Genomic DNA, 26,025 nt, shown 5'->3' on the forward strand with positions numbered 1-26,025 from the left:
ATGTAGAAGATAGCCTGGAAGGACACATAAGCTAATTATAATTTTTTTATTCTGCGCGAACGGAGTCGCAGGTAACAACTAATCTAACACTATAAGTTGTACTGGGAGTTTAGTCTTACCATTCGGTTACGAGCTTGTAGGTTAATAAATTTGTAACATGATAATGTAAACGGCTGTACTGTATAATGAGGTCGAAAGACCTGGAGCTATGCTTTACAACCAGCCGGCTTGTACGACTACGTTTAATTCCTATTAGAGTTGTACGCTTTGTATACAATACGATTACCATTTAAATACTTTAATAGTTGTTTTGCAATTGCATAAGGAAGTAGTAAAAGTGTGATTATCAGGAACACCAGAAAACGGGGTTAAATGAATCATATTAGGTGTTTTATATGACTTATAAAGTATTGGCTTTAGCTCTGGACTTCATCAGCGCAGAATTAAAAAAACAAGTTTATGTGCTCTTCTAGACTATGTTCTACATCTGTGTCAAATTTCATTAAGATCCGTTAAGCCATTCTGGAGATACTTTCTAACATCTATCTATTCATCTATCTTAACTTTTGCAATTATAACATTAGTATGATTATTTGATATCTATTTAGGCCAAAATATTCATTTTGTTTCCAAACAAATAAAACATTTTTTAACATATTAATAGCTATCGATATAAAATACGCATCTATTCTGTACATCCCTATTTACAATTATTGTATAATGACACTTAAAACAATGAGCATAGGGTACAAATTAAGCCTGTTTTGTTTGTGATTATATAGGACTGTTTTAATGCAAAACAGTGTAATTGGAATGAGCGGTTAGTGGAGCAGTAAATAGGACACAATCAGGCATTATCTTACATGGTAAATAAGCGCGGAGAATACATTAATTTTATAGTAAAAAAATTTAACCCAGATAAAGTAAACAGAGGGTCACGTTATGCTATGACCTGGAGATCAAACGTTACTATTTATTCGCAACGCTGCTTAAATTTAATGATAGTTTAAATGGGAGCAATTAAAAAGTTAGACGTGAGTCGTAGAATTTAAGATGTTTTTTTTTATTTTATACTACAGAAAAAACCACTGGCGTATCTCGGAACAACCAACAAATCAATAGTCTACGAATATATGGACGATTAAAATAAAAATTAAGTTAAATTGGCTTGCCCTTCTCCAATTAAAAAAAAATTGAATGTAGAAAAAGATTAATAGGTTCTACGCGCGAAAGATACATCGTATAGTAATTGTTTTGTTTCCCGCATAATAGATGTCAGTTTGCACCGACAGATGTCGTACGTAATCGCAATTGTACACGACGTAAAACAAGAAAATCCTTTGAGCAAGGGAATATAATAAAGATTGACGCACTTACGTACGACTACTAATGAAAGAAAATTATTAATCAACGGTTTTGATAACCAATTATTCTTTGAGTAACTCTGCATTCCATACAGATCTATATGTGTGTTCGCGGTAAAAAAAACCAATAACCCTATGAGTACGAACATGGAAACTAAAGGTTAAAGGTACGCGTTCATTATCCCGCGCCTGACGCACTGCACGCACGGCCGGCAATGGATTTTAGTTTGCTTTGTATGATTTTACATAGCGCTACGTCTATAATCCTTGCCGACCGCGTTGCACCAAGACGATTTGCGTACTTCTTAATCCGTGCGTGCGGTGCGTCCGATGCGGGTCAATGGACACGTACCTTAACCAAGCGTCCTAATTTTGTGTTACGTAAAATATTTTTTGGACATTGAAATAATATGAAATTCATTTTAAATATGTCATAATTTATGGTATACTATTGCAAAAGAGACTGTTGATTTAAATACGTTCCCACTTGATAAAAAGCACACGAGTCCAATTGCAAGAGCCATTTGGAACGCGAGACGCCGGCTGTTACAACTACATTAATTTAATTATTAAGTAGACAGGTATTTTTACGGCTTCATCAAAATATTTTAGGTCAAATTGCTGAATTAAGTGTGAAATGTGTATTTTTTACAACATAATATTGTAACCAAAGACAAAAATCCTGGTTATTGTCAAAAGTTGCCTTAACCCTAAATGACTAGGATAAATAAGGCGCAGTAGAGGTTCGCGAGGAACGAGGAAATCTCGCGAAAGGAGTGGAATGTCGTCACCAAGGCCGTCGTCTTTCAGTATTATAAAAAAAATGTGTTACCTCTTTTTGTTACATATACGTATAAACTGTTTATAACACGCTGCAATGTTCTGCAAATATCGTGCAAAAATATATGCCGAAAGTTGGATAACATCAGGTACAGTTGCGGAAATTCGCGATGTTTCACTTTACTTCTCACAAATAACCAATAAGGTGCGTAGCGCAAACGACAGGATAATAATAAAAAGCAATTAGCCGTGTACCACCTACGTTACCTTCTTTCTTATAAACACATTAAAAAGCTGCGTCTTATCTGTTATTTAGTGTTCTATGTGGTCATCTCGCACGTTGTCCAAATTGTTCAAACGACTACTATACGTTTAAGGTGGAACACCGCCAGTATCCTCGATTGTACTAATGAACAATTGTTTAAGTACGGACATGTAGAGTGTGCGTTTAAATTCGCTTTAAACTAACGTCTAGATCTTTACAGCCAGTAAGCTATGCGATATCGTGGTTAATTATCATGAGGGCAATAACCTTAAGGTTTGCAGACGTAACTAAACCCGGCAATTGCCGCGAGCCGGGATGAACGTAATTGGTTGGGGCTCCGGCGCGCGGGGATTATAGCTGTTTCCGCGGAATTATACACTTTTGGCTCAATTGAAATAATGTGTTTGTTACAATTGAACAAAATTTTAATTGCGTATTATTATTGTAGCATTAAAAAAAACGTTAACAAAAGACGATGCATGGAGGCATTGTATTGTAATTAATAATTATATGATAATCGTTTTTAATGACAAGAATGGGCGATATCTTAAAAGGAATAGACGCCTTGTTTCTTGTTCTTGGTTGTTTATAATTATAATTCGTTTTGCAATCACGACTTTTAATCGACTAGCTGTCGCCCGCGACTCCGTCCGTGCGTTTATCAAAAACTTAATGAGTAGCATGTGTTTTTCCAGACTATGTTCTACATCTCCATATTTCAGAAATTTCTGCAACCGTTCTGGATATACCTTCTAACATCCATTCGTCTAAACATTCATTTATAATATTAGTATGATAAGATAGGCCATTAGCTCTGACATTGAAAAACAAAACACTATATGATCTGTGGTAGATTTTCGTTTGTTTGTGATTAACTGCCAATGTTTGTCAGCAGTGCGTGCCGCATTGAACCAGTACCACTGCTCGCTACTGGACCAAAGATTCGGGTCATCGCTTGCATACCACGCAATGTCCAGCAGCCGTCCGTTTTAATCAACATCCATAATGCCGATACTGATACATGTGCAGTTAGAACTGCATATTTCTTAAATGCAATTATGATCAATATTATTTGAGGTTAAAAAGTTGTGAATTTTTGTGAATAAATGCAATTCCTGGTCGAAGATAACCCTGCAGGGAAGTTTTAAACAAAACAAAAGTTTTCTCTCTATATTTGATACTACTGGCGTAGCAAAAATATTTGGCGAGTGGCCCAGATACCGCTGGCGAGGCGCCTTAGAGCTGGACCTGTGGGAGCTACAAGAGAGATGGACTGGCAGGAGAAGGCGCAAGACAGGCGACTTTGGCGATCGATTTGTCGGAGGCCAATTTCCACCTTGGGTCGATGCGCCAGCAGAGTGAGTAAAAATAGTTGACACAATTCTTATTTTGTATGTAACTATAATGGTATTAGTATGTAATCTACATCACGAGATGGGTTAAAATTATTCTGTTTCAAAATGTATGCGCATATTTTTCTTATTCATACAACCCAGTTTACTTTCGTAGCTAAGTAAGAAAATTCAATAAAATATATGATATTAAGTGTCGCCCGCGACTCCGTACGCGCGAGATTAAAAAAAACATGATTAGTAGCCTGTGTTCTTCCATACTATGTTCTACATCTATGCTAAATTTCATCAAGATTGAGCCTTTCCGAAGATACCTTCTAACAAACATTCATCCAAATATTCGCATTCATAATATTAGCAAGAAGTATGATTTGCGACTCTATTCATTTCTAAACGTTGTTATCGGAAATTAACTAAAGATAATCCATTCCTTTTGAAATATTATTCACATTTCAGTGTCCTTGACAGCTACAAATGCATTATATTGTAAATTAAAGCAATTTCTGTAGAGAGAGAAGCCTATAACGTACAGATTTCCGTACAGCACAGAAATCGAAACACATTTGAATACGAGCCAATAACTTAACAAAATTGTAAAATATGTGTTTTTTATATTTGTAAATTATACCGCAAATAATAATATCAGACCGATTACTAGGATTTCATAAGTTTAAAACAATCCATATAAAATAAGAGTTTAACAATATTTTTTTTTATCCAAATCTATTAATAACGCGTATGAGAAATACCCATATAAATTACGCTTTTAAGAAAGAAGCAACGACCATTTTTTTTTAAATAATCTGAGTGTAATGTCTCGTTATGAACTTGTTTTCAGAATTGGCAGTATTTTTAGCGTATTTAAGTATTGTTTACACTGTGTCTACAAGAAAATTTGTGTGAGCAATTATTATCTTCAAAAACCATAGACTAAATTTTTTTTTCAACAAGAAATTATCTTCAAAAACCATAGACAAAAAGTTTTTTTTTTATAAAACAAAATGTACCGCACAGGAATTTCATCATAAGTCCAAAAATGTGTCAAACTAAAGTACATTTAGAACACTTAAGTACATCTGAGTACTTTCATGACACTCCCCTATCTCTAAGGAAACGAACTAAGGCCAATTGCACTTTCATTAATACAAACAAGGATTTACATTTAAATTTAATTAAAACGTAATTGAGTTTCCAAAACTTGTGAAGGGTTCGGACTTTACGATGCTAAGAAGTACTGCAATTATTTACTTATCTTTAGGTAGAAGAGGAAAAAGTCGTGATTATTTAACGCCGTTTAAAATGTGTCTTAATTTTCTTTATAATATTGTTAATGGCGATGTACAGAGCCAACATCTTAAGAAGTATTCAATATGAAACAGGATTATCTTTATCCAATTTTCTATACGAGCTAGAAAAACTGTTCAAACGTTAAATATATAGAAATATATTAAATCCTATTTTGGATGACGCAAATGGAATATAAATTGGTAAAATACGGGTCTTGTACGTCGCCAAATAGATTCCAATAGAGATTACTTTACATAAGGGCTGCGTTTACTAGGGTTGCAAATCAACTACGACAGCTAAAATAATAATTGATTAAAAATAATGTAGCAATAATTGCATGCTACATTCTTTAATGGAAGACATGACAATATTTTCTTCTCACTTAGGTTTTTTTTGGTCTGAATTCTATCTGTATTTTTTTTATTTTTAGTAGTTTTGACGACATACGACATTAGACAGCGAATGTAAAGACATCACTGCAGATTTACAATGTTTTAGTTGGATTAAATTATTATATTGCAAAGTTTTCTTTGGGGTAGCGACAACCCTATACATTTTCTAAAAATTATTCCACGCTTTGTTACATTCGTAGAAACTTCTGTTGGTTTGGTAAATGTGATATTTTGGAATATAAATTATTCCACTGTTTCTATCTGATATTAAAACTTTATATAATTAAAGAAGCTGATTGAAATAGTCAGTTATATTTTATAATTTACAATCAATTCATGAGTAACGGAATAACCTTTAACTTCCTCACTCAGAGTCTTTAACGATTACTTAAACATAATTGTATATTTATCATACTAATTCTACCTTTACTAATATGACAGACAAACTGTCAGTATATTTATTTAACTATAAAACTTACGAAGTATCACATAGCACGCTCTTGGCACATTTTTGTCAGTACCATTTGACCTGTGACGTTTTATGGGTTCGTTTATTGTAGACTTTTTATAACGCGTTTTTATATGACCTTAACAATTATCATTGTTTCAAACGAGTTGTTTGAAAATCTTTAACTGGTCGTAAGAATTTCATAACAAATCGATTCCTTATGACCTTTAACTTTATATATACCAATATAATATTAAAAAGAGGAAAGATTTGATTGTTTTACATTGAATAGGCTCCGAAACTAATAAACCGATTACAAAAAATCTTTTACTGTTGGAAAGCTACACATCCGCGCAGACGGAGTTGCGGGCGACAGCCAGTGACAAATTAACCTGGCCTAATAAACATTTTATTTACCTTTATGTCCGTGTGTATAGACTACGTCGTAACTCACGAAACGTGCGGCATAATGAAACAATATAAATTAATATTTCATCTCTTCTCAACCATAACCAAACTATTTACTGCATAATGAGTTTTTAAACATTATACACGTACAAGGTTCACGGCCATGTTTCTCAATGGTGATAATGAGTAGGTATTGATGTGGAGTGTGACTCCTTGGCAATTTACATACCAACTTTAGCTCGTAGCTAACAACTTACTAATATTATAAATGCGAAAGTTTAGATGTATGGTTGTTTGAAGGCATCTCCGAGTGAACGGAGTCACGGGCGACTGCTAGTATATAATAAACGCATATAACAAGTCATTAACTGGGTACTACAGCTATTTAAAAAAACTCGGAGATCTAATATTGAAGGCAGAAAGCGCCCAAAACTGTCGCAAGTAATAGTAAACACATTTGAAATGCGTTAATTAATTTAATCTTAGTTTAACCCAAAAACTACAGAAACATATTAGTGTTAATATTTTAATAGTCATATCCGCTTCCTGCTACCTAGCGTAACGCATCCTGACATTTAGTTTTACGAGTCCCAGCCGCGCCAAACTATCATATTGTTTGCACCACGTTATTACGCACGCTTCACATAACACTGCCTCATTTTGCGTGAAAACAGGTTTTATTTAAAACAAAGATTATAATATTTCGCTCGACATTCTATTCATTTTGTTATATTTTGTAATATGTTAATAAGGAATTAGTTAATGAATAAATATTAACACAAAAGAAACACACTACATGTAAAAGTTAAATATCAATTCAGGGGTCAAGCACTTGACTTGCAATCTGCAGGTCCTGGGTTCGCATCCCGCCATGTACCAATGTGTTTGTCGATTTCGATCGTTCATACGGCGAAGGAAAACATCGTGATGCTGCACATATCTGAGAAGAAATTCAAAGATATGTGTGAAGTCAACCAACCCACACTTGGCCAGCGTGGTTGACTATGACCTAATCACCCTTAACTTAGGGTAGGCTTCGAGCCCCTCGGTCGGGACGTATAGTTAGCTGATGAAGATGATGAAATAAAATATAACGCATCTATAAAACAACTTGATGCATCGCAAAAAACCTAAATATAGATCTTTAGATCCATTATGTAATCAACGTTTCATTGATATAAAAACGGGTTTTCAGACACAGTGAAGACAAAATTAACCCATTGCAGACACCAACGTTCAATTTCAAATTGCCTTAATGGCTTTCAAATTGGCGGCCTATTACGTGTCGATTGTCATTGGACATCGAAAGCTAGATTGTGTTTTTTTATCATCTGTATCCATCCGCGAAATGTTCCCGCGCACGGCCTCGACCAAATCTGAACCGAACTGGTATTCATTTGGATAATCAACGTTCTAGCGTCCAAATATACTTACTCTGTCGTACGGGGAACAAGGGAGTGAGACAGATAGAATTTTAACGACTCCGCCTTTTGTTTATACCAGTTGTACAGTGGCAATTGTATATTGCAATTGTTTTTCCAATGAAGACAATGCAGCTGATTATAATCACAAAACATTTACCTAAAAATATTACATATCTTGTTGGTTTGTATTATAAAGGTTCAGAATAAATATTTCCTTGATACTTTAATACAATTTAGGTATAAACATAAGCTTCAAATACATGTTTGTATGTAGTTGTCATCGCACGACTTTGTGACAAAAGCATTTGTTACGAAATTAATAAAAATCGACCAATTTTTTTTAAAATCTTGTTTATGAAAGGCAGAGCTTAACATAACTTTTAGTCATTTTTTACCAAATCCAAGAAATAAATTATTTAATTAAAATTAGTTGCTTTACATCTAAGTACTATGCACTATGGCACGAGGATTGCGGTTAACCACGTGCGTAATCATCTCTATAGGCCAAGTCCAATGAGTTGTCAAGTAGGACTTCATCTCTCTGTGGTTTACTGTCGAACCACATTTATTTGTTTTAAAAAATTGCTATTTTTAGGGTTCCGTACCTCATAGGAAAAAACGGAACCCTTATAGGATCACTTTGTTGACCGTCCGTCTGCCTGTCAAGATCCTTTTTCTGAATAACTTCGTAACGAACGAATTTTCAAATTATATTGTAATGAATTTGAAAAAGGCTAGATCTAGATTAATTAGATCGCCAAGTACACATTTTAAGGGACACATAAGAAATGTGTCCCTTAAAATGAATAGTTCGAAACGTCTTAATATTTTACAGGAAACTATTGTTATCACAACATGTTTGACATCATATCTTTGCTAAACCTTACTTAAACCACAATGTAATCTGTTCGCAAAGTTCCGCCCTCACTAGTTGCCCACACGACGTACTAACAAGTCTTCTCCTCGTATTTATGGTAGTTTCACACAAGGGCAGAACAATGAAGCCGAGCACTAAGGCACTGATTAATTGCAATTGTTTCAAAATTGTACTATGCTTTGTGTTCAAACAGTAGCAGTAGGTAAGGCATTGACGACCTGTGTGTGAAACTAGTCTTACGGACGCTCGTAAACGCGAATTGGACGATGTCTTAATTCGGACAAATATCCTCTATTTATAGTTGAGAGGGAGCTGAGATGTCCTGACATACGCAGTCCCCACTGCACATGTCTGTTAATTTTATTATACTCTACGTTTGAATGGACGTCTTATCGGAATTCATAAAACGACTGATCCGTTATCATCTAAGAGGCAGACAACTAAAAATAACCACAATAAATGCCTTGATTAGAGTAATGATAGTGAAAATATTTTGTGTTTAAATCAAGGACGTATTTTATTATGTATCCAGGATAAAAGCCTGATTATTAGAGCCCGCTTTAACATCTTCGCACGAATCGGTCCGGCTCGCCCGGTGAAATAACACGACCACACAGAAGACAGGCGTGAAGTGGAAGCAATTCAGCGTTTCGTCTGAGTGTGCGTCCCGGATGCCAAAATTAGTCCTCTTTCCCTTCCCACTCTTTTTCTTATAAGGAAAGGATGGGAAGTGGAAGTTGACTTTCCGGATGAGAGGATGCATGGAAAGGGAAAATATTTTCTTTCTGTGCATCCTCTCCTCCGTCGATTAAAGGTAGGCAACGCATATGCAATTGCGCATGTCTATGGGTAACGGTCGCTTCGCTATTTCAGCGATTTCAGGTGACCGCTCGCTCGTTTGCCACCTTATGATATAAAAAAAAAACATGTGATCCTATTAAATACCAGTTCATTACACAAATAATATATAAGAGTGTAGCAATCAAACGCTGTAGGTAAATTTACAATGGTAGACTCCAACAAAAACATCTGTTGCAAGAATGGGTCCGCTCGCTCTGTGCAATACCACGACCTCACAGAAGACAGGCGGTTAATAATTCCGCGTTTAATCTGATGGGTGGGCGTTCCAGGCATGGAACGCCCACCCATCAGATTTTAATTAATCAGAGTTAAATTGTTTCACATCCTTTTCTTATAAGGAAAGGATAGTTGAATTGGATTTGTTGGAGGAGGGGACGCTTAGGAAGAGGTCTACTCTTCCGTCGAATAAAGGCAGGCATCGCAACTACCTTTGCATTTAATCATCTAAATGTAATGTTCTAATCTATATATATATATATATATATATATATATGTAAAAGTCGTGTTTGTTACACTATTTATAACTCAAGAACGACTTTAAAGATATGGTTGAAAATTGGTGAGAGCTTAGAGCCAGGAGACGGACATAGGATACTATTTATTCATTTTTTTTCCAATTTATGCCTTGAAGAGCTGCTTTTTATTTAACTTACTAATATTATAAATGCGAATGTTTAGATGGATATGATGTGGATGGATGGATGGGTGGGCTACACTAATTAAGTTTTTTATATATCCACGCGGACGGAGTCGCGGGCGACAGGTAGAACTCTATATAATATGGATTGAGTTTAAAAACTGTATCGCTTAGCATGCGGAGTGGCAGTAGAGTATCGTCGCTGACTACTGATTGCTTCAAAATGTATGTCAATATATGCAGATGAGAAAACTTCAGGCGGCGTGATACTCGAGTGAATAGTTAGGCCGCTAACCGCGCCCCAACTACGAGAGGTTAGGGTATTAATTAAAAAAAATTCTAGCGCATCAAAGTAAGAGTGGATAAACTTTTTCGCGTTGAAAATATTTACAAGTGCGGTTTTTACAAATTTACAGGTTAACTGTAAATTTTAATTGCGTTTTAGAAGGTCGAATAAATCTGTCAGTAACCAAGTCCTGGTTCATATGACTGCTATATCTCTTTGGTTTTGGCCCAAATTATCAGAGCTGTTGCATATTCTGACTACAGTTTTGACGTCCATTACTTCGGGACAAAATAAGAGACAAGTCACTAATATTAATCTCATTATCTCTCTTGCTACTAGTTTCTTCTGGAGTTTATTAATACAGTTATGACAACAAACAACACGGGTTTAATGATAGTTTCGAGATTACATGAAAAATTTACAATATGTTTAAATGTATGTAATAGTAGATACATTGACTACAATCCATAGAGAAAATAAAAAGATTTCGTTTGAAGCTCTCGCTGTGGGTTTCTGAGACCGAAATATCCGTTTAAATTAACTCTGTATGACGATATGTTTTACAGAGATTTTAGTCTCAGAAACGGTAGGTCGCATTCTTGAAAACATCATAAAGGTTTTATCAAAAGCTATATAACAAAGAAAGTATAGACCGGTGGTTTAATTAGCGGGTAATTCCACAAGGTCCGCTTTGTGCGAGGTCGTCGTCTAGTGTCATCTCTGTGTAGTATTCAGTTTAAGCTCACTAACCAGATGTACTTTTATCACGCTTTAAAATAGGTCGTCTGTGTGAATTTTTCCGCAGGCTTTAATTCACGGATCGTCAAATTCAACGGCCATTATAAACGTCGTTTGTAATGTATGGTACCGCATTCACAATGTTTACTTTGCTTGCATTTTGTTTGGAATAAATGGTTGTTTGTAAATAGAATGTTATTTGTATCTCAAAGAAGAGTATTACATTTTACATCACTAATGTTTAAATAGTTCAATATTTTGTTTATCATTAGCGGTAGCTGCGACTTCGTCCGCGCGGAATTATTAATAAAAAAATAATAAATAAGCCTATGTGTCTTCCAGGCTGTTTTTTATTGTGCCATTTCATCGAGATCCGTTTAGCTAGATACCTACAAACAAACATCCATTCATCTAAACAATGACATTTATAATATTATTATAGTAAGAAGTAAGAGTCGTTTAAGAGTCGAAGTAGAGAAATGTAACATCCCGTGATTATTCCCCTAGTATATTAGTTAGGGATGGAAATGTATAGTCAACAAAGATAGTTTTTTAGAGTAAGTTTTATGGAAGGCAAGGAAATTTTTTTACATGTCGTTTTGGTATGTTTTAACAGTGGTTCCTAGGTTGTAGGATAAATATTAAAAAAATATATTGATACATTGCTGTTATATCCACGACGAGTATGATTAACAGTTATGATAGTTTGAAAAAATATTTTTCTTTTTATTTGTGAATAAAAATCACCCGGAACTTTTCAGTAATTATTTTTGAAAACTTCTGTAAAACTTTACAATATGATGTGTGGTGTATAATATATTTAATATTATGTTTATTCAAGTGTTGCTTTTGCGAGTTCTAGAGCCTTTTGAATTTAAGAACCTACCTAAGGAGATTCCTACTAGACAATTAAAAAAAAATCACGAAAATTTAAGAGAAATAACGATTTTGTGTGATGTAAGCCTAATCGAAAAAATATAAATTAAATGATTATAATTTTTTTTTGATTCTTGATTAAATGAAAAATCGCTGCTAAAATATTTATTTAAAAAAATAAATAACGTTACTTTAAATACAAGTAATCATATTATGCGGAACATTAAAGATTTTTTTTGGCCTAAATATCTATGTTTAAAATACGTAATAATGTTACCTAATCGGAGGGAAAGAAACTTACCAGCACTGTGTGGTGAGTACGGTTGCCTCGGTGCACCCACTGGACATTAGAAGTATTTTCTTGTAAATCACCACAAGGTATTGTTACGTTAGTACCCTTATCAGCGGCTACTTCGCGAATTTCAACCTGGTCAGCGACCACCGGCGCCAAAACTAAAAAAAACATACGCCACTATTATTATTCGTAAATACATAAAAACACGCGGTTCATCGAATTTTAAATTATTTACCTTCTAATCCAAGGCAGAATAGAGGCACCAATACACGTTTAAGATACATCCTAAAATGTCTACATTTAAATTCTAAAATCGAACAGAATCTCTATGTATTGTAAAATAAAAAAGATTTTAAAATCTAACTAATTTAATTACATTACACAGAAATATATCACGACGATAGACGAAATATTAGGAAACAAATCTCACAACAAACGTCTGCCCCTCATTGATATAAGTCATAGACTAAAAAAAATTAAATGTCACAAATGGTCCGCTCGAATTTTTCTTGCTTGTACTTCAACGGAAATAGTGATGGACTTGCTGGTCTGTAAATTAATCGAAACAATATTTTGTAAATAATTGGATTGGTTAATTTTGAATTAAAATTTTCAAGTTTATGTATTTGTGTTTCTGTTTAATCCTCTATTTTAACATTCTTAAAGTTATACATAAATTCATCAAAACCCTATAGAATAATTAGAAAGACAGAATCTTATCTTAAAATTTGCTATGATGATGTTTAAAAATGTTGTTACATAAACGATTACACGTAAAAACACAATTTCAAAAACAAAACATAACGTTTGCGGTGGATTTTCTAATCGGACTCCCACATAGGTAGCTCATCACTATTCCACGGTGTTGCCATTGTCTCCGGACAGCTGTCAAAATAGTCTATGAAACATATTAGGCATAGACAAAAATATAGATTTTCTTCGGACATGGCCGCTGTATCGGCAATACAACACCTGCAATGTTTTGTATATTCAAATTCATTTTTTATAATGAATATAGAGTTTTTTACTTATAAGTAGTGATTAGTGGCTTGTGTATAGTGCTGTGATATTTGTAATGGATGCGGAGAGCGAGTACGAAATAAAGAGAGCTCGTGATGCAATACAGATGATTGAGACCATTCAGTCTATGATCGACGTTTCAGCGGATAGGCTTGAAGGTTTACGGACGCAATGTTCTACAAGTGCGGAGCTTACACAGCAGGAGATTCGGACGTTAGAGGTAGGAATACTTCTCATATACCGTTTGTAATATGTCGTGGAAACAAGATGTGCCCTTGAAACACTTCCAAGGCCCGGCCTGATGACTTCGTTTTACTCACTCAGCTTGGTTGAGTAGAAAGTACGTTCGATTCGACGCGCACCCTCGATCAAGTATGTATTTAGTCGATTTCACGCCGCTAAGCAGGTTGTCTATCCTATCGGAGGTTTTACAAGTTTTGTTACTAACGGAAGTTTTTATACTTACGAAATTAATAGAAATGAAATGTTTTTTGTTAGTTAGTTTTGTATTATTCACTTAACATAGACAAATGTAAAATGCTATTTGCAAATGAGAATAAATAAATGATTTATTTTATTAGAATTACATAAATATATATTACAGTTTCCTATATTCATCTAGAATTAAGTATATGTTTTGGAATGTGAACACATATTCCCTATCCAGTTTAACAATAGCAGTTCTCCAGAAATAACAACAAATTAAATATATACACTGATAAGTTCTAGTTTCTAAATTATTGATCATCATTGGCTGAATTTCAAACATAATTCCTAATCAAATTTTGTTTTTTTTTAATTAAAAATAATTTATTCACTTCATCTTCATACAAATTTTATCTATCTTAAATTTGTGTAAAATGGGGCTTAAATATTATTATAATAAAGATTAACTTATATTTTACTATAATGTAATATTAATTTAATTAATATTTGTTTATGTATATTTAATCTATTTACCATTTTGAAAACAAAACTCAGTAGTTGGTCATTACCCTCACATATGTGAATGCCATGATTGTTATTACCATTGACTCGGAAATATTTAGTGTGAAAGATACACCAAAAGCTTTAATAAATAATAAGATTAGAGAAATCAAACTTTAAAAAGAAATCTTTGTCCTTTATTCAATCTCATTCAAGGAAACATTTATAAGAAGCATTGCCTCTGGAAGAAACTGAAGGGTGAGATAATGCATCACTTTTCACAGTTATTCTGGAGTTTGACCCTCTCTTGTCAACAAGTGCATTGTAACCAATCTTACTAATATTATAAATGTGAATGTTTAGTTGGATGGATGGATCAATGGAAATTAGTTTGAAGGTATTTCCAAAATAAACTGATATATCTCTTTGTAATATCTTCAGAATGTTTGAATAGATTTCGATGAGTTTTGGCACACATATAGAACATAGTCTTCCGCATGGACGGAGTTGTCAGCGACATCTAGTATTTGTATAAATTAAAAACTTGGAAACTTGTATAGCATCCTTTAATATACACTGATATTCACAAGTACAAGCATCATTTGTTTTACTAATGTTTTAAACAAGCTTCACTCAAGATCTACTCAAGGGAAATCTTTCATGAAAAGAAGTTCTGGTCACAATAAAATACAATACAGAGGAAACTTGGATATGAATGTTAATTTTTGTATACATGTCCCTTAAAACTATTTTCCACTAAACCGCTATTTGTCTGACTTTGCAGTGTTGCATTCACTACTCCGAGTTCTTAAGTGGAAAATAATTATAACAACAGGATGAATAATAAAGATTTAAACACATTATTACTTCTAACATAAGATTAGGCACTAAGGCACTAAGTTTTGTGCAAATACAACTCACATATGATTTTATCTAGACATCTTGATAACATAAGAATGTCCCCCATGACTCAGATTTGAAATGTACCGAAAATATAACGTATGAAATGAAAAAAACATAAGTATATACAATATTGAGATACTAGCTGTCGCCCGCGACTCCAGCCGCGCGTAATTAAATACTTAATCAGTACCCTATGTGTTCTTATAGACTATGTTCTACATCTATGACATATTACATAGAGATCCGTTTGGTCGACAAACATCCATCCATTTATTATTCATCATCATCATCATCAGCTCACTATATGTCCCCACCGAGGGGCTCGGAGCCTACCCTAAGTTAAGGGTGACTAGGCCATAGTCAACCACGCTGGCCAAGTGCAGGTTGGTTGACTTCACACATATCTTTGAATTTCTTCTTGGATGTGCAGGTTGCATCACGATGTTTTCCTTCACCGTAAGAACGTCGGATAAATATACATATGTAAATCGAAAACACATTGGTACATGGCGGGATTCGAACCCAGGACCTGCAGATTACAAGTCAAGTGCTGAAACCACTGAGCCACCGACATTTATTATTAGTAAGATTATATTCCTAAAATGCAAGATAGGTTTCTATTAAAGATGTTTAGAATTAAATTGTATAATGCCACTTCAATCATTGCAAATTATATGGATTTATTGGAGGCATATCAATGGTGGCTGATACTGATTGTAGTTACGAATTCAAATTGATTTTACGTCGTTACGAGCAATTTCCAACAAATCATTTGAGCCGCTGCACTACCAGAATATTATTTATCCACTATTTGGTACATGATTCTATCTCAAGATGTTTACTAAATCTTTATATATATATAATTCTTCTGTGAGTGTGTATGTCACTGCACTTCTCTCAAACGACTGGACCGATTTTGATGAAATTTATTGTGTGTGTTCAAGGGGATCTGGGAATGGTTCAGATTCACAATTTTGTCTGCTGGACAATGTTTTTTTTAATAATTTTTAATTTATTAGTAGTTGTTGATTTTGGAATGTTTTACATTGGATCCGACAGACGGCGCTACCATCGCAGTGTCAAATTTTCAAATTAAAGACGTGTAGACAGGACAACGTCTGTCGGGTCCGCTAGTGAGATTATATAATTACGCGTACAAATTACAATATTGTGTAAATTTCTATTTTATCGTTGCTTTGGATAAAAAAAAAACATAGCGACGAATTGAGCCTCATAATTTTGATGTCAGTTAGAAAGTAGAGTATTCATAATAGTGCGGTCACCTTCTGCTTTGACCTAGAGTTTACATGGTGCATATTCGGATAACGGGTTTGGCATCGATGTTTGTGAGGTTTACTGAAAATTGCCAACCCTAATCCCTAACAGTTAATGGACAGGATTTAATACGATAGATGCAGGATACACGCAGTGACGCGGGTATGAGTAACGCGCTATTGTTCTGCACTCAGTCCACTTGTTTCACGCCTTATTGTGCAATGACACCGCTAGCCAGTGTCCTATCGTTATTTATTTATACTATACGACAATTCATATCTTATTCAACAATAAATAATGAGACATATATTTAACAAAATAATGAATTTTTGTTCAGCACGATCCTGGTTTCCTGATTCTACTAATTTATTTTTACTATTATTCTAGTAAGATTTCTACAATAACAATAAGAAGAAAGTCTTAGCACAAAAACCAAAAAGACAATTACGAAATATTATAATAAATCATATAATGCTTCAATGCTTTCTTAAGTATAGAATAGTCTCGCGTTTCATAAAATGGGGACACATGTATGTTTCAGGGCAAGCTAGTGAAGCACTTCTCCCGGCAGCTGGTATTCAAGGCGCAGTTTGGGGAGGAGCTGCAGCGCGAGTTAGGTGATGTACCGTGTCTGGCGCAGTGGCTGCGAGTTGTCGGCCTCAGTCCACATGCCATCGAGGTATACTATCAATACTATCATCAATACATCGAATAACTCTCTCGCTCTCCTTTTCTCTCTGTAAATCTTTACATTATAAATCCTTGTATCTATATGTAGGCGGTATGTTCTCGCGTCGCGACACTGGAGGCTCTGCGCGAGCGCTCCGACCACGAGCTGCGCGCGCTGCTGGCGGCCGCGCGGGACGAGGAGCTGCGCCGACTATGCCGCGCCATGCAGCGTCTGCGCACATACACAGGTCAATTCTACGCTCCTAGTACATTGCTTATAGATTGTAGTAACAAGTTCTCAAATGTTTAATCTGAATTGTAACGAAATGACATAAATACATACGCTAATATTGATGCATTCCTAGTACAATTACTCTGAAATATATCCTTATATAGTAAAAATAGTATTGTATAAAAGTTAGGTTTATTTGTGTTAACAATGAATGTTTGTGTGCAGAGGCGCTGGCGCGAGGTGAGGGCGCTGCGGAGCTGCCTCTGTACTGGGACTCGTGGGAGAGACACGCGCGCTCCTCGCCCAGGCCTAGGAAAGGTATGATACTTTCATTTGAACAGATTTTATCAAAGAAATCATACCTGAATGACTAAAGTTATTTAATAAAATTATAAATTAATAATCTTTTTCTTTAAATATTACCAGGTTTTTGTTAATTAACTATTATTTCTTGTATCATTCCAACTAAGCTGCCGAAGCCTAATGGTGGGATTCAAACCCCCAACCTCGTGATCGGAAACCTGTACCCTTAACCATTAGGCTATTGAGGCTTCGATCTGTCTATTCTATCTAGTCTGTTTGTAGACACATATTCTAAATATCTTTTTAGGGCAAGCTTATATGATTGTTTTATAGTGGGAGCATGCATCGACCGATGTAACGACAGCATTACGTTATAATTATTAACAGCAATTATATTTGTTTACTGTGGGGAGGTAAGAGACTAAAATACTATTCTATCTGCTGCAGATATCCAATTTCCACAACTGTCGTCTTATTTCCAACAATAAACAATTCAATAGACATTTTACAAAATTTTAAACAACTCATTTGATTTTTCGTTCCGTATTTTTTCTCATGTTATCATAATTTGTCGATTATTTGCAATTTAAGCATAGTTAATAATATGAATATATTGCAGGCGGCAAGTCCCCGACGACGCCGGTGAGCAAGCGCAAGCAGAACTCTCACCTGCCCGCGCCCGCCGCACTCACCAAGTCCCGCTCGCACGAGTCACAGCTCTCCGTCAGACCTGACGCCTCAGACCTTAGGTGAAAATTTTTATATTATGCATGCAGACTATCATCATTACTTACTTAATTCATAAATACAAATATAATAATAAAGCAAAATTTAATAATCCAGCTCGAAGGACCAAAATGTTTTACTCAATAATTGCAGTGACAACAGTCAGTCATCAGCTCGGGATGCTACGGAGGGTGCGGAGAATGCGGAGGGCAGCCCGCCCGGCTCGCCGCGGGATGACGCCGACAGCACGCCGCAACGCCTCGTGCACACCGCGTACCACCCGCCCCCCCACTGCAACAATACCGTCAGTATACACATAAACACCACATTCTTGTATAAATGGGTACAATACTGTCAATTAGTGTATGGAGGAGGAAATGCACATGAAGAGGTAATTCCTCTTTATATGCGTTACCAGTTAGTCAAGCAACCCCCATTGGGCTAGCGTGGTTGACTATGGCCTTGTCACCCCTAACTTAGGGTAGGTTTCGATCCCCTCGGTGGGAAGGTATAGTGAGCTGATAACAACGATGATGCGTTCCCTTCTCCACTAATTGGGGATTTTTATGGGCAGCACTTTCTTCTCTATTTTAGTAAATTCACGAGACCGTTGTTTGCCACCTTATGATTTAAAAAAAATGTGGTCGTCAATGTATTTATTAGATAACATTTATCAAAGTATATTTCTCAATAAGAGATTTGTTTTAAATATTTACCTGTATCCAGATTGTTGGTAGCGGGACAACAGCGCCTCGGTCTCCGCGTACTCCGACAGTGGGGCGCTGCATGGCGCACGACATCGCGCATCGCTTCACAAAGACATTCAATATGATCGCGACATGCGACTACTGCGATAAACAGATGCTCTTCGGTTCAGGACTCAAGTGTAAAGAGTGCAAGTTTAAATGCCACCGGTATGTCACGTCATATTTTACTATTTTATAACATACTAGCTGTCGCCCGCGACTCCGTCCGCGCGGGATTATAAAAAACATAATTCGTAGTTTATGTGTTCTTCTAGACTATGTTCTATATGTATGCCAAATTTCAGCGAGATCCGTTCAGATGATGTGGAGATACCTTCAAACGAATACAACATTCGAATTTATATTGTTAGTAAGATGTAATCTAAGATATGATTTGGTTTGTCTAAAATAAACTAATTAGCACACACTAAAATATGGACTACTAATTATTTAGACGGTGAAAAGTTAGCAATTGATGTCTGTTTTTTCTTATATTTTGTCAATTCTAGTCAGCATTAATTACTGTGTATGTGTGTGTTTTAGGCAGTTATTTATGGTAATGTTTCTATTCCAGAGACTGTGAAAGTAAAGTTCCTCCGTCGTGCGGTTTGCCGGCCGGTTTTGTTTCTGCTTTTAAAGAACAATTTCATAAAGACGGTGAGTGGTACATAATTATATAGCTTCATTATATATTGGATGTATTCATTTATGTAATAAAATGTTTAAAGCAAATTTTTTAAATATTTTGTGTTCGTGTTACCGGCAGGCGGATCGTACTTGTGCGCGTCACCAAGCGGTAAGACTGCGGGCTTCCTGGCTTCGCTCACTAGTCGCCCGCGACGACGTCGACAGCCGCCGCAACCACGACATTACTCTGTGAGTATTTACACCATCCCATCCAACCCCATACATTACAATGTGGCTCCAGGTTACACAAAGAAATGTGTCAAACACTTTCAAGTGGTAGGACGTTGTCGCTACACTTGCAGCTTGATTATGTTAAGGGTGAAAAGATTGTCCATAAAATATTGCATATTACTTTTAGATCATGCCAAGTTGAATTTATATTGTTTTTAAATTTGTTTTTTTTATATTTAACGTTTTTTTTATTTGACTACATTTTATAAAGTTATGTGTCCCCCAGGGCGGGCCGGACTCGTCATCGAACACGTCATCGTGCAACAGCTCGACGCCCTCCTCGCCCGCCCTCGCCGCGCCCGCCACCCCGCAGCACGCGCACCACGCGCACGCGCATGTCCACACGCACAACGCGCACGCGCCAAACAACAAGCAGCAGCAGTTCCATTTCCCTGGTGAGTGTATGCACTATTATCATGTCATATCATATCATGCTGTTATCATGGTTGGTTCTGTCAGAATATATTAAAAGCACCAATTAAAGCATTATTTGAACACCTCGGTGTTCCCGCTGCTCGTTTGCCACCTTCTGTTATAAATAAAAAAGCTACTTTGACATAGAAATTGATGTGCAAACAGGAGCTTGTGACATTTTTTGACATTGACAGAGGGGGCGCTAGTGAGCTGTTCTTATTTAATTGGACTTGCTGACGGGTTCAGACTGTCTTGTCTTTGTATAACTTCACACATATTTGTAAATATTTTTTCATTACATTACTTTTTTCTTGCCAAGTCAAAAACAACTTTTTGTCGCAGAAGTAAAGCCGCCAGTGTCCAGTCCGAACCATAATTCCGTAGTGCAATCTCCTGTGAGGGCCGCACCAGATAACAAAGATGATCTCACCTCTAGTATTAAAAGTGGTAAGTTGTACAATTGCTTACAAATAAGTAAAAACTGACTGTAATTCGATTCGAATACTTTTAAATAGAGCGTCGATGGCTCAGGGTTCAAGACTTGCAATCTGCAGGTCCCGGGTTCAAATCCCGCCATGTACCAATGTGTTTTTCTATTTCCGATTTACATATGTACATTTATTCGACGTTCTTACGGCGAAGGAAAACATCGTGATGCAACCTGCACATATCTGAGTAGAAATTCAAAGATATGTGTGAAGTCAACCAACCCGCACTTGGCCAGCGTGGTTGACTATGACCTAATCACTCTTAACTTAGGGTAGGCTCCGAGCCCCTCGGTGTGGACGTATAGTGAGTATGATGATGATGATGATGACTTTTAAATTAATAGATCGTCGCATACAAAATTTGTATGAAATGATATTGGATATATTATTGCAGAGCGGTCGCGACACGTATCGCTGAGTGGTTCCGGCTCTACGGACAGCGGCGGCGGCGCACGCGCAGACTCCCTCGACCTCAACTCTCATGATTCGCGCTGGCCCAGACAGAACTCGGTCAGTTGGCAATGCTACAACATATTCTATAACTACTGGAACGTTCGAATGTTGGAAGAATGGATGAATAGAAATTGTTGGGCGATTTCTAGGTGCAAGCATGTTGTCTAAAATACACTGATATTCTATTAGTACTAGTATATAATTTATATTAGTGATAACTTTAACGAATAAATTAATCAATTGTCTGCGAGCTGTAAGTTGTGATAACGAAGTTCATTTCTCGGTTGCCCGCTCAGATAATGAACATTCACTATGACTCATTCCTCGTCGGAGCTTTATACAGATAACTACCTATTTTCACTACTCTGTGGTTATTGTATTGTGTTGTTTTTAATCTGTATTATGAAGATAGTGAATTATTAGTGGCCAGTCTAAACTTTTGAGTTTATCTATTTTTCTTTTTTAGTTTGTTTTTTAAGGTTGGTGATTTTTAAAATGAACGCATTCGTGCATAGCAGGAGATTGTTTGAAGAAGTATGTTACTTTAACATATTTTTAAAAAGTTTAGGTTAAAAAAAATAATCATTATATATGATTTTACAAGTTTTCATTTAGATTTCAACTTATAAATGGAAGTTTTTTTTTAATTTGTCAATGTATTTTGTTTTGTTTTGTAATAAAATTTTTGGTTAGTTAATTTTACTGTGAATTATTCAATAATTATGTTTCGCTAAGTAAATAGTTGACCGTATATTGGAATATGTTTCAGTTATCTATGAAAGAATGGGACATCCCGTACGACGAGTTGAAGCTGTTCGAGGTGATAGGTGCGGGGAGGTTCGGCACCGTGTACCGCGGCAGCTGGCACGGCGCTGTTGCTGTCAAGTTGCTGCACGTGCACTCCCTCAGTGATCACTGCGCACAGCTTGATACCTTCAAACACGAGGTAACACCATCACCACCGGATTACAGTCGGACCAGCGAGAGTTTCCTGAAGGACGATTTTTATATGGGATAAATATTGCGGTCCCTTGGTTTCTCGGTTATTCAGGTTCGACTGGATATAGCTTGAATAGAAATATAAAACACCCCACTACATTGCGGAAAAATATATAAAAAAAAATCTCATGTGTGTAATGAAGGAGCCGATTGAGATTTCAACCATGACAGGTTGCTCTTTTCTTTGTAAGTACTCAGGGTCAAAAAGGGACCAAATAAAATTCATAGTAATATGTAAAAAGTGTCATCCCAAACTAAAAAAAAAAAAAAAATTATATGTTGTTATATTTTGTATGTTTTTAAAATTATTTTTTGTGTTGTAGGTGGCGACGTTCCGTAAGACTCGTCACGAGAACCTGGTGCTGTTCATGGGGGCGTGCATGAAGCCGCCGCGGCTGGCCATCGTCACCTCTCTCTGCAAGGGCATGACGCTCTACACGCACATCCATCTGCGCAAGGACAAGTTCACCGCCAACAAGAGTGTCATCGTCGCGCAGCAGATCTCACAGGTCACACACACATACATTATACATTGACCTTGAGAGTGACATTGTCAATAAATACAAACGCGTTTCCTGTGATGAGTCTGATGCTGGAGTCTCAAATAAGAGTTGTCTTCCCCCGCCCATCATTTTAAAAGATTTTATTTATGTATTTTAATTAACAAAAAAAAAACTTCTTTTAATAATTCTGATTAGGGCTGAATGGAAGTGGAATATGGATGGGAAAGGGTAGGTCATGTATATGAAAGGAAATATCATGTACTTTAAAATTCCAGGGTATGGGATACCTCCACGCACGAGGCATTCTCCATAAGGATCTCAAGACGAAAAATATATTCCTAGAGAACGGGAAAGTGGTGATCACCGACTTTGGTCTCTTCAGCGTCACCAAGCTTTGCTTTAGCAACAAGTTAGTACACTTGTGTAGTTTTTATTTAACTTTGATTGTGTTGCCACTAATTTATTGATATTGGTTTAAATATAACTAAAATATTTTCTGATGAAAAAATATAATTTTACCAACGTCATAAAAATATACTGATTAGCTTTTTGCCTAGGTATCCTTCTGCTCGGAAATAAAAAAAAATGTTTTTGAGAAGTCTGTTTGTTCTTCCTGAGAGTGTTTTACCAAATTTCATCCAGATCCATGCAGCCACTTTGACACACCTAATAACAAACATCCATCCATCCATCCATTTAAACATTCGAATTTGTAATATTAGTAAGATTGACATGTTAATTCTACATATATTTTTACTAAGTGCGATAGCAGCGCCCCTCACTAGACCAGATATCGTTGTGTGAGTACATACAAACAGTATATGTATGCATGCGTGTGCGCAGTGCTCGCGGCGACAGCCTGGGCATCCCGCCGGGCTGGCTGTGCTACCTGGCGCCCGAGCTGGTGCGAGCTCTGCGCCCGCACGCCTCCCTGCATCTGCCCTTCTCCAAGTGCACCGACGTATACGCATTCGGGTAACTATATTTATTTTTAAACTAACTATCGCCCGCGACTCTGTCCGCGCTGTTATAAAAAACTTAATAAGTAGTCTATGTTTTCTTACAGACTGTTCTACATCTATGCCAAATTACAGCGAGATCTGTGCAATAATTCTGAAGATACTTTCAAACAAACATCCATCCATGCATACATCTCCACTTTACTATTTATAATATTAGTAAGATTATTGAATAATCTACAATTGTTTTTTGATATTTTTCAGTACCGTATGGTATGAGCTGCTTTGTGGAGAGTATCCGTTCAAGGGCCAGCCTCCTGAAGCCATCATCTGGCAGGTGGGAAAAGGCGTCAAACCTTCGCTAGCCAACATGCAGGCCTCCAGGGATATTAAAGTAAGAATTCAATCATAACTGCATATATTAAAATCTTCGATATGTTTTAACCAGTCTAACCCTTGGTTTCTGAGATGCAAAAATTTATGTTGAAAACATAATGTCTTCCCTGTCATCTTTGATAAAACATAGATAATTATAAGGTTTAATAACAGATTCTAGTCTCAGAAACCCACGGTAAGTTAACAAACAACTATTTGGAGCTAACATGAGTTTAAAATGATAGTGAACTAACCAAAAGATTGAAATGAGGAACAAACGAAGGAATAAAAATTCAGTTTTGGAAAAGATGTACGAGTCAAAAATAATAATTTACAAAATGTATGAAGTCACTAAATTTTAAGTTATTTTTACTCATCTGATATGTATGTTATTCAACAAAATGAATCGTTTGTTACCAGGATATCCTGATGCTGTGCTGGTCGTACCGGTCTGCGGAGCGGCCTGACTTCCCGCACCTGCTGTCGACGCTGGAGAAGTTGCCGCGCAAACGTCTCGCGCGCTCCCCCTCACACCCCGTGCATCTCTCGCGCTCCGCAGACTCCGTCTTCTGAGAGCTAGCCTGCGCACGCGCACTCTGCGTGCTCACATACCTACTCTGTCACAACTCTTACACACACATACATAAACGCGTTAACTATGTGCTCCAATTCATCCTTCAATTATCTACCACTTAGTGTAGATTGACAATGAGAAGTTGATTAGTAAGCATTGATTCTGAGTGTGAGTTTGTGGAATATAGTAAGAAAAAACCTGATAAATTGCTTAATTTATTTTAAATTTTGACTTCCAGGTCAGTTAAATTAGTGTCATTATGAATTTAACATTTCGATCAACATATAGATAACTTTATTATGTATTATATAAATTAAAATTATCCACCAGAAAAAAAAAACGTTAAATAATTTTAAAAATTCGACATATTGTTGATAATATTTCAATTGTAGCAAGACAACTCGCATTCGTCGTATGTTCGAATTTTAAATAATAAAATCGATTTTTAAATTCGACATTAATAATTCAATATTTGAATTTGTTACTATACATCGTTATAGTTTCAATAATATCAACAAAAAAAGTGTAAATCGAATAAAAAAAAATCGGGCTGACAAGAATTTGTTGAGTAAATATTATTAATAATTCGCTTTATTTGCTCTTTGGATTTTAATGATTCGCTCCTTGTCAACTCGATTTTAAAATTGTTAATTTTATTTTTAAATTAAGAAACGGGTCGTTGCTACTTAGAGTTTGTAAGTAGCGGAAATTATTTAAAAAAAAATTGCGAAAAAAAAATAAAACCACTCCGTAACTGAATTTTGTATAGTTAAGAGTAAGTTTTGATCTCTAATTAAATGATAAATTAAATTATATTTTCGTATTTAAAATTAAAAAAAAACATGCACTGTGTATGGGCGTTGTTAAAATGTATATATCTGTATAGTGTTATGTAATACTACGTCGGGTGCATCGTGTTATACGATTATATACCTTATTCAAACGTTATAAAGATGTCAGCACTTAAAAATGCTCATCGAGGGGGTATTTCTTGTAGAAATGTCACATAATCCTGTCTTTCTCATTAACAGGCAAGTTATCTTTTGAAAAGTCCCCCGATACAAAAAAAAACAACTTAAATTCCATTTGACATATTCCTGGCACACCTTATTTGATCATTCATACCTACGTGGTCGTCAACTATGGATACTTTTGATTAAGTATGTCACAATTAACCAATCAGATTGATATGTGATAATTCATTTAAAGAATGCAAAAATTGACTACTGACATAAAGCCTTCTGTATATAT

The 26,025-nt window shown here is 35.9% G+C and overlaps 2 protein-coding genes across 5 annotated transcripts in view; one reads left to right on the forward strand and one right to left on the reverse strand.

The window, feature by feature from the left end:
- Positions 1-12,730, reverse strand: part of LOC106119654 (Down syndrome cell adhesion molecule-like protein 1 homolog) — a 29,713-nt gene extending 16,983 nt beyond the window's left edge. For both annotated transcript variants that reach the window (XM_013314735.1, XM_013314736.1), the window contains exons 1-2: positions 12,526-12,730; positions 12,297-12,448 (exon numbers count right to left, since the gene is read on the reverse strand). In XM_013314735.1, coding sequence (XP_013170189.1) covers positions 12,297-12,448; positions 12,526-12,574 — 201 coding nt within the window. In that variant the 5' untranslated portion in view covers positions 12,575-12,730. The remainder of the gene's footprint in view (positions 1-12,296; positions 12,449-12,525) is intronic.
- Positions 12,731-13,229: 499 nt separating this feature from the next.
- ksr (kinase suppressor of ras) lies at positions 13,230-25,466 on the forward strand. Of its 3 annotated transcripts, none has more exons than XM_013314766.1 (18): positions 13,230-13,530; positions 16,957-17,094; positions 17,194-17,332; positions 17,542-17,634; positions 18,239-18,368; positions 18,499-18,649; positions 19,072-19,259; positions 19,666-19,748; positions 19,858-19,967; positions 20,221-20,404; positions 20,766-20,870; positions 21,306-21,421; positions 22,134-22,310; positions 22,687-22,872; positions 23,142-23,275; positions 23,710-23,841; positions 24,090-24,219; positions 24,621-25,466. In XM_013314766.1, exons 1-18 carry the CDS (start codon positions 13,366-13,368, stop codon positions 24,771-24,773), a joined length of 2,514 nt encoding a protein of 837 aa, XP_013170220.1. In that variant the 5' UTR covers positions 13,230-13,365; the 3' UTR covers positions 24,774-25,466. The 3 variants fall into 3 exon arrangements, with proteins under 3 accessions (XP_013170220.1, XP_013170221.1, XP_013170222.1); XM_013314767.1 differs by having other exon boundaries at positions 20,769-20,870; XM_013314768.1 differs by having other exon boundaries at positions 20,236-20,404.
- Positions 25,467-26,025: the final 559 nt, after the last annotated feature.

The sequence above is a fragment of the Papilio xuthus genome, unplaced genomic scaffold (assembly GCF_000836235.2).
Source record: "Papilio xuthus unplaced genomic scaffold, Pxut_1.1 DF827135.1, whole genome shotgun sequence".
In the NCBI taxonomy this organism is placed as follows: Eukaryota; Metazoa; Arthropoda; class Insecta; order Lepidoptera; family Papilionidae; genus Papilio; species Papilio xuthus.

Excerpts from the sequence above, each read along its gene's own strand:
- ksr (XM_013314766.1), top strand. The coding sequence starts at position 13,366 with ATGGATGCGGAGAGCGAGTACGAAATAAAGAGAGCTCGTGATGCAATA. Across the intron at positions 13,531-16,956 it reads AGGAGATTCGGACGTTAGAG|GGCAAGCTAGTGAAGCACTT; the intron begins GTAGGAATACTT and ends TGTATGTTTCAG. Across the intron at positions 19,749-19,857 it reads AGAACAATTTCATAAAGACG|GCGGATCGTACTTGTGCGCG; the intron begins GTGAGTGGTACA and ends TGTTACCGGCAG.